Source organism: Globicephala melas, chromosome 15 (assembly GCF_963455315.2).
Source record: "Globicephala melas chromosome 15, mGloMel1.2, whole genome shotgun sequence".
Classification (NCBI taxonomy): domain Eukaryota; kingdom Metazoa; phylum Chordata; class Mammalia; order Artiodactyla; family Delphinidae; genus Globicephala; species Globicephala melas.
Window position 1 is genome coordinate 35643646 of NC_083328.1, and position 17144 is coordinate 35660789.

At 58.5% G+C, this 17144-nt stretch overlaps 1 protein-coding gene and 1 long non-coding RNA gene across 2 annotated transcripts; both read right to left on the reverse strand.

The window, feature by feature from the left end:
• Positions 1-1439: 1439 nt before the first annotated feature.
• On the reverse strand, positions 1440-12776 carry GREP1 (glycine rich extracellular protein 1). The gene is made up of 25 exons (XM_070043717.1): positions 12710-12776; positions 12473-12505; positions 9860-9913; positions 9123-9152; positions 8995-9027; positions 8836-8895; positions 8684-8716; positions 7754-7783; positions 7508-7537; positions 6657-6689; positions 6529-6564; positions 5893-5925; positions 4812-4865; positions 4645-4677; positions 4526-4561; positions 4400-4432; positions 4260-4295; positions 3846-3977; positions 3219-3260; positions 3082-3114; positions 2615-2677; positions 2499-2528; positions 2092-2205; positions 1704-1757; positions 1440-1465 (listed from the first exon to the last, which is right to left on the reverse strand). The coding sequence occupies exons 1-25, from the start codon at positions 12774-12776 to the stop codon at positions 1440-1442; spliced, it is 1158 nt and encodes a 385-aa protein (XP_069899818.1).
• Positions 10020-11631, reverse strand: LOC138842358 (uncharacterized). The gene is made up of 4 exons (XR_011376769.1): positions 11614-11631; positions 11468-11497; positions 10340-10411; positions 10020-10050 (listed from the first exon to the last, which is right to left on the reverse strand). It is a non-coding gene; the product is annotated as an uncharacterized lncRNA (long non-coding RNA).
• Positions 12777-17144: the final 4368 nt, after the last annotated feature.

The window sequence follows — 17144 nt, forward strand, 5'->3', positions numbered from 1 at the left end:
CGGCATGTGGGATCTTTCAGAACAGGGCTTGAACCCGTGTCCTCTGCATTGGCAGGCGGACTCTCAACCACTGCGCCACCAGGGAAGCCCAAGATTATATTTTTAAAGAATCAATACTTCTGTGAAAAAACAAAAGTCTATAATGATTCTCAAATAGAGCAAATTAAATGAGGTAGGCTAAGAGAAATCAGTCTGGAATTCCAATAATGTTTATACATTTACACTCCTCAAGGTTGTTCAACCCAAAACCTTGTGCATACTGCAGTCAGATTTTGGTCTACACTTGTTATCCTAAATCAGGCCACAGAAAGACAAGCTGAGTTCCTCATAGGGTGCCAAATCCCCTCAACTCTATTCAGCTGGAATTCTTCAGTTAAGACAAAACTTCACCAGATTGCAAAAGGTGTAGGCTTGGGAAGGCACAGCTCAGAACAGAGTCTCAAAGAGACTGGTTCCAGGACTAGCCAAGCCCTTGGTCAAAGTTCAGAATAGCAGATCAATCCCCAATTGTGCAACCTCCATTCTGGACCCAGCCTAGGAGAGTAATTTGCTTCCACATTTCTGGGTGATTAAACTTATAATCACGGGATGAGAAAACGAAGCAATCCAGTAGCACTGATTATTGACATTGGATTAGTAACTGGCTTTTTAAAATGTTTGAAAGTGTTCAGTAATCTGAGATATTAAATGTCTAATTTATTCATTTCCAAGAGGGGCTCATTTCCAAAAGCCCCTTAAGTGCTTAGGAAGAAGTTGCTGGTTGGATTTGTACACACGTACGCCACCCCCTCACCCTGTTAAGAGATCAAGTAGATTATGTGTGTAATTATTTGAAGTGTCTAAGGGAATTGAATTAATCAGGCTTGTAAAGCATGCTAAATATTTAGGGAGAAGCTGATCTGTCAAATTTATAATCTAATTGAGTACTAATCAAAGAATGTGAAGTGAGTTTTACAGCCACATTATAAGGTCAATCAATAAAATGAGGTCTGGAAGCAAGTATAATGCTTAAGGAAAATGAGATTTTTAGTTGGATCATTTTAATAAGTTAATTATAAATTAAAACACAAATGACGCACAAGTCCCCTAACTTGGACATGGCTCCATCGCCAGATTGTGACCACGTGATGCCCCCCTCCCCAAGGGCAGGCCTGAGTTCTCACATCTCTCCCATCTGGAGCACAGCCCCTGGCACACAGCTGTGTTGATGTTTGTTGAAGGAATGAATAAGGGGCCCCCAGCTGGCCCCCAACCCAGACACTGATCCCCTGCACACAGCCCACAGAGGCAAACAGGGAAGCACATTGCCTTTATTGATAGTTCCAGCCCACAGGAGACCCCAGGCCAGAGGCCAAGCCCGAGGGTCTGGCCAGCCTCGCCAGGCAGACCAGGCTCTGATACAGAGGAGCTCAGAGTGGGCAGTAAATCTGCTCTGGAGCTCAGCATTTCCCAAGAGGGCAGCAGCCTGGGAAGAGGCAGAGCAGGGCCGTGGTGAGCCCTGTCTCCCTCCTTACCTCCTGGGGGACATGAGTCCTCTCCCTCCCCTGGCCTCTGAGGCCAGTCACCCAGCAGACACACACAGGTAGCCTGAGAGCTGGCTATATGTCCCCCCCGAGGGCTGGGGGTGTCCCCCAGTGCAGCCTGGAGGGGCAACGATGGTGGCATGGGATGAGTGGGGGCAGGGGCCCTGCATTCCCTCTCACCTCCATAGCCATTTCCCATCAGGCCATTGCTGCCTCGCTTCACCTCAGGGCCCCCTAAGGCACACAGACAAGCCAGGGCACCCCAGTCACCAGACGACTTCGCAGTCCTCCTGCCCACCCCAGCTTTACCCCAGGCCCTGGGAGACCCCCACTCACCTAAGGGCCCAGGGCCCAGCTCTGGCCTCAGCTGCCCATAGGGCCCTGGGGGGAGGGGCAGAGGTGAGAACACTGAGTCCCTCCTGTCCCCCTGCTACTCCCTCCACCAGGAGTGCCCTCCCTCCATCTCTGCAGGGCTATAAGGTGGGCTGTACGGCTAGCCCCAGGGCCCAGAGCCCAGTTCTCCACAGCTACCCGACCCCTGATGACCCGTTCCCACACACCCCATTACCTGGCTGGCTCCTGACCTCTGGATATGCACCTCTGGCCCCATATCTAGGCCTCAAGTTGGCCCCCCAGGGCTGGAGGGAGGGCCAGGGAGAGCCCCTCGGGGCCCCGGCCTGACCTGAAGGAGGAGAGCCAGCTTGGGACTCCTGCCCACTGGAGTTGTACATTCAGGATGCCCCAGTCCTTCCAGGGTCTCAGAGTCCCTCACCCACTCGGCCTGGTCCCCGCCACCCTTGCTAGGGTTCCCTCTGCTCCCCCAACGTTTCTTACCATTTCCTCCAGGGGCTGGAGCAGCCACATTGGGGCGCACAACTGCTGCCCTCTCATACCCTGCAAGAGACCAGACTCCTGCCCCGCCCCTGGACATCCCTTCCCCCACCCCCTGCACGGTGTCCCCTGGGTCCAACTCACCATTCCAAAAGCCATCAGTCCCAGGGAACCCTGGAGGAAGAAAGGGAAGGTCAGAGGCAGGAGCAGCCCCTGAGCCCAGAAACCCCCACCCCACCCTACCCAGCTGCCCCAGGCACCTGGCTGTGCGCGGGCCTCAGGGAAGACCCCGGATCCCAGATCACCATTCCTGTAACCAAAACCTGTAGGACAGCGGTGGGAGAGGGGCTGGTTGGAATGGGCGGGGGCAGCACTGGGGGGGGCCAGGGTGACCTGCTCATGGACAGGGAGGGGCAGACAGACAGACTGACTCAGAGGCAGACTAGAGAGGACCTCCCACAATCCCCCACCATCATCCAGCTAACCCAGTGGAGCCCACCTTCTGGAAGCTGTCCCTCCCTCCCTCTGGGCACTTCCCTTTCTGCCTGCTGAGTCTGTCACTCTGCCCTCACCTGAGACAGGATCCCCCTGGCTCTGGCCACCACTGTGGTCCAGTGCATAGTACATAATCGCTGGGTGGATAAGGACGGAGACTGACAGACAGACAAGGAGCACTCACTGTGAGGGAGACATAGCTCATGCCCAAGATGGGGACCCGGGGGCTCACCGACTTTCTGGGGCTTGAGGCCACCACCAAAGCCTGGGGGAGAGGAAACAGGGGTCAGAGATAGCCGGTTTCGCCTCCCTGCTTCCTGCGCTGTTGGAGGGGAGAGGAGGGAGAACTCAGGCGAAGGGCCTCCTCACCCAGTTCTGCTCCTGGTCTGTAGCCATTCGGAGGCTGGTACCCTGTGAGGGGAATGGAGATGAGCAGGGAGGACCCAGACTTTCCCAAACTCCTTGGGGGCCCAGTATGGACCTTCTAGACTCTGAGGAGTAAGGGACTCTTCTCATCCACAGGGAATGGAACCAGAAGAAATGAGATATGAAAGCAGCAAGAGATACCAAGGGTAGACTCGGAGAGGGACTTCCTGGCCCTTAAAGTGCCTGAACACCTGAGATGACCCAGGGAACAAGGGAGATGGAGGAATGATCTGATCTGGCATGGGGTGGGGCAGGGAAGGCAGATGCACACCTGCTTCCTGAGGTTTCGGCCCCCACTGGATGGCTGGAGTAGGAACTAGAAGGAAAGCCAGGGGACAGGAGTGAGCCCAAGGTGGGGCAGGTGTGGAATGTCGCAGACTGCCATGGGGGAAGGGGCTGGGGGAGCTGTCATATTGGGGGTCATGTGGGGTCTCAGGGCCAGAGTTCAGGCTTTTCCTCACTGACTTGCTGGAGATCAGGCCTGGGGGATTCTGAGTGGCCCAGCCAGGCCCAGCCCCTCCTGGGACCAGGTACCCGCCAGGGCCCCTCAGGTCCCTTATCCGCACTGACCTGGGAACTTGCCGTTCTGCACTGGGGGAGGGGGCTGGGATTTCAGGCCCCAGCCACCTGCTTTATCTGAAGGGATCCCTGGAGTGGGAGGCCTGGCAAGAAGCCACGGAGGGACCCCACCACTGCAGGGACCTAGATGGGGAGGAAGGGAGGGGGCAGTGAGCCCAGGCCAGTGCTGCCCCCAGGCTGCCCTCCTGGCCTCCACATGGCCAAGCCACCCGCCTGTGGTGGTTTCTAGGGCAGACACACCTTCCAGGGGAGAGAGTGGCCAGACCAGAAAAAGCCCAGCTCCCACGGGCCACAATCTGCTCTGGGGACAAGGTGACTCAGCCACCTGATGTGGTTCCTGCTATTGCCCACCTTGCCCTCCACCTTCCAATATACCCCACTTCCCTCTGTTCCCTGCCCCCTCACCTGGCTGGGCCCCCAGCCCATTGCCATTGCCATATCCTGGAGAGGAAAAGCAGGGATGTGAGGGACAGTATTGGGCAGGGGGGTTCTGGAAGGACAGCAGGAGGAGGTGCAGGACAGGGATGGGGAGGGCTCTGGCTCACCTGGTTTCTGAGGTTTCAAACCCCCTCCCAGACCTGCAGGAGAGACAGAGGCTGCCTCAGACCCGACCAGCCCTTCCCCAGAAAGGAGCCCTCTGTCTCCCCTACTGAGGCCACCACTGAGCTCACCTGGAGGGAGCTGCAGCCCATTCCCTGATATGTATGCTGGGAGGAAGTGTGGGCATGAGGGCAGGGGCTGGGTGGGGGAGACTTCAGAAGGGGCAGAAGGGAGGCAGGGATGGACTCACCTGGCTTCGGAGGGCTCAAGCCCCCTCCCAGGCCTGGGGAGAGACAGACAGAGGCTGAGTGACAGGTGGACCCCACCCTGCCCCTTCTCTTCCTCTTTGCCCAGTGTGCCCTGTGCCCCCTCTTCCCCACCTCCCAGAACTGCAGGGCCTGACCCTGCCCCCCTCACCTGGCTGGGGCCCTTCACCTGGGAAGGCTCCAACTCCCAGCCCATTCCTATAAACTGGGGAGACAGAGTGGGGGGTTATGAGGAAGAATAAAGTGGGGGCAGTAGACAGTTTCTGGGGGTAAGAGAAGTGGGGGTCCAATTCTGACACCAAGTCCAATTCTGGGGTTTTTCCAATACCACCAAGCAATTCTCAGACACCATCTGGGTGTCCTACAATTTAATTCAAGTCCGACACTGTCTACCTGGAGACAGCATCAGATTCCACAGGTCAAAGGCTCAGACTTCTCCCCCCACCCCCATCCCACATTTCAAGCACCAATTTCCAGTCTAAGTTGTCACCTGTGCTTCTGACCAACTGGTTGTAGATCAGAGATTCCCACCACCCCCTCCTCCTTGGGTTTGATTAATTTGCTAGAGCGGCTCACAGAACTCAGGGAAACATTTTACTTACTAGATAATCGATTTATTATAAAAGGATATAACTCAGGAACAGCCAGTTAAAAGAGATGCAAGGGACAAGGCACGTGGGAAGGCACAAAGAGCCACCCTCCCAGCACTTCCAGGTGTTCACCAGCCCAGAAGCTCTCCAAATCCTGTTCTTTTGGGGTTTTATGGAGGCTTCATTACATAGGCATGATTGATTAAATCATTGACCAGTGGTGACTGACCTCCAGCCCCTCTCCCCTCCCTGGAGGTCACGGAGTGGAACTGAAAGTTCCAACCTTCCAATCACATGGTTGCTTTTCCTGGCAACCAGCCCCCACCCTCAGATGACCTAGGGGTTTTCCAAAAGTCACCTCATTAACATAACAGAAGACATATCCCTCTCCCTCCCTCCCTCCTTCTCTCTCTCTCTCTCCCTCCCTCCCTCCCTCCCTCCCTCCTCCCTCCCTCCTTCTCTCTCTCTCTCTCTCTCTCTCCCTCCCTCCCTCCCTCCCTCCCTCTCTCTCTCTCTCTCTCTCCAGGAAATTCCAACGCTTTCAGGAGCACAGTGCCAGGAATGTGAGGAAGATTAAACATACATATTTCTTCTTATAAATCACAATATCACAGGGTGGTAAGAGAGAAAGGGAGGGTTTACCTGGCTTCTGAGGCTTCATGGCCTCAGCAATGCCTGGAGAAGAAAGAGATGGGAGCAGGTAAGGGACCCATGACCCCCCTCTGAGCCTCTCCTCCAGAACCCTGGCATCTGCCCCCAGCACCCACTCCTGTACCTGGTCCGTAGCATGGGAACCGCAGACCCTGTGGGCCTGGGCAGGAGGTGCGGGGGGTGGGGAGGGGTTGAGGAACACAGGAGGCCAGAAACTGGGCTTCCCTTTCCTCCCAGTTTAGGGACCAGAAAACTTGGAGCCTCCTCTGCTGCATTCCATTACCAACTCTGCCCTCTCCAAGGAGCCCAGGAGAGGACCCTCAGAACAGAGTCTGGGTGGGGACCACCTCGCCCCCTCCTCTCTCCTCCTCGCCCAGCCTCCAGCTTCTCCCAACCCCTCAGTTCTGAGCTGGGGGGCCTGTGAGGGATGGAGGGATGAGCAGGGGGTTGGGGACCCTGGCTAAGTTAGAGGCAAGGACTTGTGATCCCCCGTACAGAGCCAAGCCAGAACCCTGGAGGCTCTCCCCGACCCCCTCTTAATCCTTCACCAGTCCTGCCTCTTGAAGGCCTGGGAGATGGGAGAGAATGCCTAGATGTGGACCACACCCCAGAGCCCAACAGTCTCACCTGGCTGGGCTCCCAGCCTGTAGCTATTCCCAAATCCTGGGGGGACAGATGGAGATGGGTGTGTGAATAGGGGGAGGGGAGATTAGGGTTTGCAGGGAGGTGGAGAGACATGCCCGGACAAGGCTCACTTGGCTTCTGGGGTCTCACACTAGCTCCGAAGCCTGGTGGAGAGACGGGGGGCAGGTTAGGGCTCCTGGCCCCATCACTGGACCTCCCTAGCATCTCCAGGCAGGCCCACCCCTGCCTGCTACATAGCCATTTGAGCTGCAGGGCCTGGGGGCAGGAGACAGGGGCTCTGGGTACAGCCTCTCTGAGGCCCCTGCACAAAGAAAGGTCCTTTAGCTCTCCCCCCCACCCCCAGCCGGGCCCTCGGCCTCCTCCTGGGGTCCAGCCTCCCTGTGGAGCCTGAACGCCATCCCAGCTGCCTGAGTCCCGTCTGGTTGGTGTCACCACCACCACCCACACCAACCAGCCAGGAAGGTGGACACCTTGACGTCCCCTTACCAACCACATGCTCTGCTCTGGGCATGAGCTCCCGCCTCCTTGGCCCCCAGCCATTTCCAGAGACTGTACCCTCTCTGGTCCTCTCTCAGATGCCCCAGCTCAAGATTTTCAGTGGGGCATGGCCAGCGGGCCCCCACCTCTGCCTCCACCTCCCCAGAATATGCCCCCGTTACATTCACGCTTCTTTCCTGCCTGCCTCCTCCTGCTGCCCAGGCTCGGGAAGGCCTGCCACCCCACCTGGCTGGGCTGCCCTGGGGATGTTTGTTGAAGGAGTATTTGTTGTGTGACGCCAGATGGGAGGGCGGGTCTCACCTGGCTTCTGAGATTTCAGTTCTCAGAGGCCTGGGGAAGAGAAGGAGACTGTCCAGTGAGTCCACCTGGATCCCCGTCCCCTCAGAGCTAGGGACAGCACCTCCACCCCTGCATCAGCCACCCCCTCGGTGAGCCCTGCACCCCTAGAGCTCTGGGGTCGCACCCGGCTGGGCTCCATTCCCGGTCCCAAACCCTGGGGAGACAGAGCAAGAGGCCTGAGGAGAGATCAGGGACTCAGACGAGATCAGGAGTCTCAGGACTCCTGAGAGATCAGGAGCACAGATGCAGAGATGACAGACAGAGCCCAACAGAGCAGAGCATGGCTCACCTAGCTTCTGGCGTTTTCCTTTCCAGAAACCCCCACCTTTGGGTCTCCGCCCCCCCAACTCAGCCCTGGTCCCCTTTCTACCTGGTCCAAAGCCATTTAGAGCTATGAGACCTATGGGGGGTGGGTGTGACACAGGAAATCTGGATGGCACTGAAGTGAGAGTGAGCCCCAGCCTCCTGCCTACCCAGACCCCTGCCCTCCCCTTCAACATCCCTCCATTCAACCTAGCTAGGTTCACAAGAGGGGTGGGGAGCTCACTGGGGGGACCTGTGATAGGAAAAGGGCTGGGGAGACTGAGGCGGTTGAGAGATGGGATCCCAGATCCAGCCTTCCTCCATCCCTCTGGCCCAGAAGATTCCTGGGGTCTTAACATCCTCGCTCCTCCCTGCTCCCTCTCTGGATGCCAGGACCCAAGCCCACCCCCCACCCAGAAACGCCAGCAGACTCCTCCCCAAGTTCTCCAACCCCTGCCTACTCCAGGTAGACAAGGTCTTTTGCTCCCTGCTTAAAACCACAAAGGTGTGTCCCACTGCCAGGTTCAAGTCCCCCCAGGCCTCCAGCCTCGGGCTGTGTCCTCTGGCTTTCCACCTCTGGTGGATTGTCCCCCAGTCCTGACCACAGCCTGCAACAGCACCTGGGGGTTCTGGCTTGGGCACTGGGCCCAGCGGGTCTGCAGCCAGGTCAGGGTTGACCGGCTCGGTCTGCAGTGTGCAGCCAAGGTCGGGCTCAGGCAGGCACTTGGGAAAGTTGGTGGAATGAGTGAGCCTCTAAGAGGCCCCCTGTTAGGAGCCCAGAGTGGTGGCCAGCAGTGATCTCTCCCTCCCCCAGCAGCCTGGGCCCTAGCCACCCTCACCTGGCTGGGCCCCCAGGCCATGGCCCATGCCCTGTCCTGGAGAGGAAAAGCCATATGTGAGCAGTGGATTGGGGGAGGACTTGGGATGGGGACAAGGACAGGGATGGACAGGGACAGAATTAAGATGGTGGGACGGAAGGGCAGGGTCTCTGTCTCACCTGGTTTCTGAGGTTTCATGCCCCCTCCTAAGCCTGGGGAAAGAAGAACTGAGCCACATGCAATGTGGACCCCTCCCAGCCCTTATTCTCCCCCAAGAAATCAAGTTTCTGCCCTCCCCCTCCCTCCTTTCTAGGACCCCAGGTGCCCTCACCTGGCTGGGCTCCAACTCCTGGGAAGGCCCCAGCTCCTAGCCCATTCCTGCTGCTGAGTCCTGGGGAGACAGAGCAGGAGTGAGTAAGGGGAGCAGGGGTGGGGGTGGAGGGACGATGGGGGGCAGAGGACAGGGACATAGGGACAGGGTGGGGCTCACCAGGCTTTTGAGGTTTCACGCTCCCTCCAATTCCTGAGAAAGAGACGGAGACTCGGTGAGGGAGCCTAGAGCTCCTGTGAACCCCGAACCCAAGCACGTGCCTCCAGCTCCTCCCACCCCTCCCCTACCTGGTCCCTGGCCATTCTGAGCCACGGGGCCTGTGGAGAGGAGGAGGGTAGAGGCTGGAGCCCAGCCAGTGCTGGGTGGGCCCACACCTCCTGTGGTGTCCTCACCCCACAACCTTTGTGCCCCCCAAAAGTTATTCCCCTGGAGCATGCCCAGAGAGGGGACTGGAAGTCTGGAAGAGCCTCCCCAAGACCACAGCTCAAGCCAGAGGAGTGGCAGCAGCGGCTAACGAAGGGAGCAGTCCCTGGGAGGGTGGCAGAGTGGCAGGGCTGGGGACAGGGTGAGAGGGCTCCCCCGCACCTGGTTTCTGAGGTCTTATGCCCCCTCCCAGCCCTGGGGAGTGACAGAGAGATTGACACTGACCCCTACCAGCCCCTCTCCTAAGAGTGTGGGCCAGGACCCTGAACCCCGCTTGCCTGCCCCTCCCTGCAGCCCCCTGGCTGGAAAAGCACCAATGCTGAATCCATTTCTGCTCCCAAATCCTGGGGACACAGAGGTGGCACTGTTGGCTGTGGGCTGGCAGGTTGGAGCAGGCAGAAGGGGCCAGGATAGAAATGGGTGGGGAGAGTGCCAAGATGGGCAGGGCAGGGCTCACCTGGCTACGGAGGTTTCATGCCCCCTCCCAGGCTGAGCCCCTGCCCTCCCCCCAGAACGCAACTCTCTCTGGGTTCCCTGATTCCAGCTCTGTTCACGTCTTCCCCCTCCCTGGACCACAGGGTGGTGCCCCAGGTGCCCTCACCTGCCTGGGCTCCCGGCCCTGGGAAGTCACCAGCTCCCAGTCCATTTCCATATCCTGGGGAGACAGAGCCAGAGGGAAGGATGGGGGGAGGGGCTGGGGCTTCAAAGGGCAGGTAGATGGAGAGGTGGGCAGAGGGGCGGTCATGGAGCAGGTCTCACCTGGCTTCTGGGGTTTCACCCCCCTTCAAAAGCCTGGGGAGAGAGATGCAGTAGATGAGGGCACCCCAGGGAACCAGCCTCTTCCTGGGGTTCCATGAGCTGAGGGCTAAGGTGGGGGCATTTGTGGTCCCAGCTGAGGTAGGGGTGGAGCAGGGGTGCCCTTGGTCTCCATTCCCCAAACCAGACAACTGGAACAGTTTTGGTCTTTCCCTTTGCCTCCAGTGAGTCACCAGTTGTGCCCTGAGGGAGCCTGGGGGAAGACCCAGTGGTATCCTCCCCACCCCTCATATCCAAACCCATCTTTTTCCCGGAACCTCCTCACCTGGCTGGGTGGCAGCACCTGGGAAGGCCCTGACTCCCAGCCCATTCCCGTTCCTAAACTCTGGAGAGACACCTGGGGACACAGGGCAGGAGAGGGTAAGGGAGAGGGGCAGAGAGATGAGGAGAGACAGGTAGGGCGAGGCTCACCGGACTTCTGGGGTTTCACGACCCCTCCAATGCCTGAGAGGGGGATGGGGGTCAACTGAGGGTCTCAGGAGACCCCATGTCAGGGGTGCCCCTAGAATCCTGGCCCCACCTCCACCTGTTCCCTAGCCATTGGGAGCTGGAGGACCTGTGGGGAGAGGAAGCCATGAACTGGGTGGGTTTGGGGTGAGGGTGCAGGACCCTTGGACCCCACCAGAAACAGCAAACTTGAAGGCTCTCTGTCTGTCCCTTCACCCCCTGGAATCATTCACAAATCCTGCCCTCTGCTCCGAGGCCTGGGAGTGAGCAGGGGGATGGGCAATGCCCAGCTCCACCACTCACCTGGCTGGGCTTCTAGCCCATGCCCAGTGCGGAATCCTGGGAGAAGAGATAGAGGTGAGGGGTGTGAGAGAAGGGTGGGGAGACAGAGAGAGAGCCAGGGCCAAGCAGGGCCCACCTGGCTTCTGAGGTTAAACACCCTCTCGGAAGCCTGGGGGAGACCCAGTGAGCCGGTGAGAGACCCAGGACACCCTCCACCCCATAGCCATTCTGAGCCAGGGCCTGTGGGAACTCAGCTCCAGTCCATTCTTCCCAAGAAGGGTGGGGGACACAGGAGGGGCCCTGGCTCCTGGGAGCTCACTCCCCTTCCTTCCTTCTTTTGGCTCTGAGCTGGCCCAGGGCCTCGCAGTGAGCCGGGCTGGCCCGCCCTGGAGTTGGGTTCTGTGGGCAACCGGGGAACAAGCAGGGACAGGAAAGAGTTGTACCCCCGAGGCGTGTACATGGTGAGACAACAGAACCGCCTTGGTGGATTCCTAGGGCAGGGGAGCGGTATGTAGGAGGGAAAGGACAAGGCCTGCAGGAAGGGTGGTGGGCGGGCTTCTCCACCCAGGGCTGGGGTGGGGGGGAAAGTGCAGCAGTGTGGTCCTTAAGTGTTTCTGAGATGGCTGTCTCCCCCAGACCCAAATCCCATTTGCCCATGCCTTACCTGCTCCTAGACCACTGCGGGGGCCATAGCCTGTGGGGGAAACAGGAAGTTGAGCCTGGGGGGCAGGAGGGGCCAGGAGCTGGGTGCCCTGCTCTTATTCCGAGGACACAGAACTGCCCCGCCCGCCACCCCTCAGCCAGCTTTACCTGATGGATAGCCATTCAAGCCTCCTAAGCCTGTGGGGTCAGGAAGAGAGGGTGACTTAGGAGGCAGCAAAGAGCTGAATCTGGATGCTCCCTGCAAAGCAAGAGAGCACACCCCCGTCTCTGGGCCTCAGGTGCCCTGGGGTCACTGGAGGGTGAGCAGACTGGTGGCAGGGGCAGGAGAAGTGGAAGAGTCCCTGGTATGGAGGGAGGCGTCTGGGCCATACCCCTGGGAGCAGATCCCCCTGTACCCTCTTCCAGGGGCAGTTGCACTTCTGGCCTCCATTCTTACTTGAACTCCTCCCTTCCTGGAAATCCCATCCTCGTCCCCCAGCCCCGAAGTCTTTCTCCTGCAGCTTAGGTGTGTCAGGTCTCAGGAGGAAGCCCCTCTCCCACCTGTAGGGCCCCACAGGTCCCTGGAGGGAAGACCTTTCCGGACACCCCACCCCTGGCCCCGCCCCAACTCGCCTTGTCTCCTCCCTTCCTGTCCTACCTCCACGCCTTTGCCTTGTGTCACTGCCAGCGATGTCCTTCCCCTTTCCTGTCGCAATCTGTCCCACCCCCACCCCGCAAAACCAACTCCAGGCCTTCCTCCAGCCCTGATGTTCTCACACCCAGGGTTGAGATTCTGCCCCATCTCAACTCAGTTCCAAGGGTGCGAGCTGTCTGTTTCTCACACTTGAGCTGACGTGAACAAGGTCACCTGCCAGGAAGACACGGATGACCCTGTGTTCTCCTGGGCCCCAGATCTGGATCCCAGAGCAGGGAACATCTGGGGTGCTCCCCCAGAGAACTCCCAGACCCCTGCGAGGGGAAGACCAGGCCCTCTTCCTTGACCCCAGAGCCTGGAGGATCCACTTACCTTTCCCCAGGCTAGGAGACAATGGAGGTAGCCCTAGGGGAGGAAGGGGGGTCCTGACTCAGGGCAGGGACCCCAGGCATCTATCCCCCAGTCTCCCAAAGCCCTGCCCAGCCCAGATTCACAGACCCTCCCCTCCTTCTCTCTGGAGCCCCAGCATCTGGCCCAATGCTCTACCTACACTCCAAGCCCCAACTTCAGCTGCCCAGACCCGCCAGCAGCCCTGCTGCCTGCCCTCACAGCCTTGCAGGCTTTCAGAAGTCAAGCAGAGCAGGAAAAGGGTGGAGGGGAAGGCCCAGGTGCTCATGATGAGGGCAGAGTGAGAGGACACCCACGTTTTGGGCCTTTAAACACCTCTGCTATGTGGGGGCCCACATCCACTTCCCCCCACTGTGAGTAGCAGAGGCTCCGCTGGGCTGGCAGACCCCAGGGGGCAGCCCCCGCCCGCCCCCTCAGGCCTCTTCCCTGCTCACCCCTCATCCATCATGGGTGCTGACAGCCGGGACAGGCCCCCACCTAGCCCCCCAGGCTCCTCCACCCCTGTCAGGGACTGGGGCCCTGGCGCCAGGCCTGGAGGGCTCAGCTGCTCCCCCCAGCAGCTGGAGAGGGCAGGCAGACACCCCAGGCCCAGCCTAAACACAGCTGGGGGTGGGGGTGGGGGTGAGCCAGGCCCAGAAATGTGGGCGTGGCTGGCAGGGGAGGCTCTGAATGAGTTACTATGTTACAGGAAGGAGACAGTATTACAGAGGCAAGTGGCCAGGGGACAGTGTAGCAGACTGTATCAGGACTGTATCACTGTATCCCACAGGCAGGCGTGTCCACGAGAGGAGCTGGGCTATTAACCCATCTAACCCTGGAGACCGCAGTGATCACACCAGGAGACAGCCCTTTGACCCCAACTGAGTCTGGGCTTGCAAGAGTGGGACTGAGCCTCCCTTCCATGAAGGATGGTGACACACAGGGATGGGTCACCCCATGTTCAGCCTGTCCAAGAGTCCCTGCTGTTTCTTGAAGGCTCAGCCAGGGTCCACCTGCTGCACAAGTCCCTCCCAGCTTCACCTCCATCTCCTGCTCTGCTCCATCTGCACTGACTCTAACTTTAGGGACAGAATCTGGGGGAGGGGGAGCTGCTTAGGGTGAGGTGGGGGCAGGAGTACAAAAAGGGTACCTGGAGGTTAGTAAGCACTCTCCATTCCTCAGGTGGGCGGATGAGCCTGGAGCTGGGGCCTGGGCGCAGGGAGCTTGGTGGGGAGCCGAGCACGGGAGACCCAGAGAGGTAGGCCTGGGAAATGCCAGGAGTTGGGGCCTGGACCCCAGCCCAGGTAGAGGGCTGAGGGGGTGGCTTGAGGGGCCTTTAGCACAGCTGCATGTTCAGAAGATGTCTGACCCGCAGGTGCCTGGCCTCCCTTCAACTGGCCTCCCCCAAATTCCCACCCTGGCAGGTGGTGCTGTTGTGAGCAGTTGGCAGGGAGCCTACTGACACGGGCTGTGCCATTTTAGGCGATGCGCTCCTTGGGCCTCCAACTTGCACTTCCGACACCCCAGCTGTCACCTTGCCCTGGGCTCCCAGCTCTGGCACCTCAAAGTTGCTCCTCTATTCGGAGGCTGGGCCATGTCCCCTCACACCTAGGGGCAAAAGGTAGCCCAGGACCTAGCTCCATCAGGGGCTCTCTCAACCCACTCTAAGTGGTCCATGTGCTCTCAGGCTGTCCTGCCAGGGTGGGGCTGGGGGTAAGCTGAGGGGACTGGCCTTGCCGGGGGTCGGGGTGGTGGCATTGCAGGGGCCGGAGGTGCCCAACTGGGCCAGGCCCTAGTCCTGAGCGGAGTCAGCTGGCCCAAAGCCCCAGACTGGTTGGCATTTTTCACAGGCCCATGCCAGCACCCAGGCAGCCTGGCAGTGGTGGCGGGCACTGGCTTTCCCTCTGGCAGTGGCCAAGCAGGCGCCCAGACTGTACCTCCTGCGAGGCCTCTCCTAGTCTCCCCGCCTGCCTCCTCCTGGGCCAAGCTTCCCTGGCGCCCTGCAGGGTGGGCCATGTGTCTGTGTGTCTGGGTCTGTGCAGGGGGCCCTCAGCTATCCCAGGTCTGAAGCAGACACCTTGGGCCTAGACTGGCGCAAGGTGGGCAGACAGCGAAGTGGCATCTGAGGTAACAGGGGCTGCTGCTGCCTAGAAGTGTGTGGATGAGCAGAGGGCGGAGGCCTGTGTACTGCCCGGCCTCAAATCCCAGCCCCGCTGCTTAGTTGTAAAATCTGTGCCAAGTCCCTTCTCTCTGCCTCTGTTTCCCCATCTGCAAAATGGGGTGAGAAGTAGCTCCCCCATTTTAGAGGAGAGTGAACAGACTCAGGAAAGTGGGATTTCTGCTCAAGCTCCCAGCCAGATGGAGCTGGTATGTGAACCCGATCTGCATCTGAACCCAGCGCCCAGTCGGCTAATCATAGGCCACTTGGTCACCGTCCGTGAGTGGGCCAGGGAGCCGGTGCCTGTGGCCATGGGGCAGAGCAGGTGGTCTGGCAGGAAAGCCCTCCCCAGGAAACCTGAGTGGACCATCCCAGCTGCCCCCGGCTGTCAGGAGTGGTTGAGGCCAGGGGCCACCCCTGAGCCCTTCCCAGCAGCCAGTAAAGGTCCAGCCTCCAGGACTCCAGGTCTTGGCTACCTGCCAGGTGGGGCAGGAGGTGGGCCTGTGGGGTGCTGTGCTGGGGTGCCTGGCTGAGGGGACCCAGCTCGAACAGAGGGGTCTTGTTCACGGGTGGGTCTGTGCGGGGGAGGTGGGTGCCCCAGGCATAGTCACATCACATGTGCTCTCATGTGAGTGTGCTCCCAGGGTGCAGGCCCTCCTGTGGGAAGCGAGCAGCAAGGGTGCAGCCCAGCGTGTGTGTGTGTGGGGGGGGGGCAGAGGGGGAGGTGCTGGTGACTTCAGCCCAGATCCCTGTATTGGCCACCTCTAGGACACCTCTGTCACCCCCAAGCACGTGCACTGTGCAAAGCTGACTTCTATTAACTCCCTCTCCTACCTGTCAGATTTTTTTTTTTTTTTTTTAATGTGGTACGCGGGCCTCTCACTGTTGTGGCCTCTCCCGTTGCGGAGCACAGGCTCCAGACGCGCAGGCTCAGCGGCCATGGCTCATGCGCCCAGCCGCTCCTGGGCACGAACCCGTGTCCCCTGCATCGGCAGGCGAACTCTCAACCACTGCGCCACCAGGGAAGCCCTCAGATTATTTTTTAAAAAAAACCTATGCCAGGGACTTCCCTGGTGGTCCAGTTGTTAAAACTCAGCACTTTCACAGCCTATGGGCCCGGGTTCAATCCCTGGTTGGGGAACTAAGATCCTACAAGCTGTGCAGCATGGCCAAAACCAACAAACAAAACTTATGCCATTGCAAAGTGTGCACAAGACAGAAACATACAGTATAATAAGTACCTATAAAGCACAGAGGTCAAGAAATAGAACACAGCCAGCTCCCCAGAAGTGTCCATCACAATCGCTTCTTTCCTGTTAGGGTAGCCATGTTTGCACATGTGGCCGTCTTTTCCTCGTCTTTCTTTCTTTCTTGTTAATTTATTTACTTACTTATTTATTTATTTTTGGCTGCATTGGGTCTTCGTTGTTGCTCGTGGGCTTCCTCTAGTTGTGGAGAGCAGGGGCTACTCTTTGTTGTGGTCCGCGGGCTTCTCATTGCGGTGGCTTCTCTTGTTGCAGAGCACGGGCTTTAGAAGCGTGGGCTTCAGTAGTTGTGGCTCACATGTTCTAGAGTGCAGGCTCAGTAGTTGTGGCACACGGGCTTAGTTGCTCCACGGCATGTGGGATCTTTCCGGACCAGGGCTCGAACCTGTGTCCCCAGCATTGGCAGGAGGATTCTTAACCACTGCGCCACCAGGGAAGTCCCTTGCCTTTCTAAAGTCACATTAGTCAATTTTGTGGCCCCATCCCTGGTGAGTGGTGAATGCGGTCTTGGCGGGCCCGCGGTGCTATTTCTGTGACAGGTCACACGGGGGCGCGCTGTTCAAGCTGGCTATCACCTGGATGTGCGGCCAGGACCCGGGGAGTCCAGAGCCTGGGCAGGGGTTGGGGGGCTTCCTCCTGGACCGAGCCTCTGCCAAGTGCTCTGGTCTCAAACCTGTGACCCCCCCCCAGGTGGGTGCAGAGGTCCTGGGTCTGAGTCTTCTCCAGGGGCCTCCTTTAGGTCCAGGCAGGTGCTTTAAGAACTGCAAAACACTATATGCACGAGGGAGTGTTACTATTATTATTAAAAAGTGAGTAAGTTCCTACTGTGTGCTTGACCCTGTCCTTTATTCACATGCACTTTCTCATTTACTGCTCATACACCCCAAGGAGGAATGAACTATTATTATTATCCTCATTTTACAAATGTGGAAACAGGCCCAGAGACATAAAGCAACTTGCCCATTATTGCACAGCTTCTGTGTGGCAGAGTTGGGTTAGAGCCTTAAATTCCCTGACTCCATGGTCGATGCTCTTACCTGCTATCTGTACTTAACTTTATATTAAAGCATGTTTGTGAATTTAAAAATTATTATTTTAAAATTTATTTATTATTTGTTTTTGGCTGTGTTGGGTCTTTGTTGCTGCACACAGGCTTTCTCTAGTTGCGGCGAGTGGGGGCTACTCTTTGTTGCAGTGCACGGACTCTAGGCGCATGGGCTTCAGTAGTTGCGGC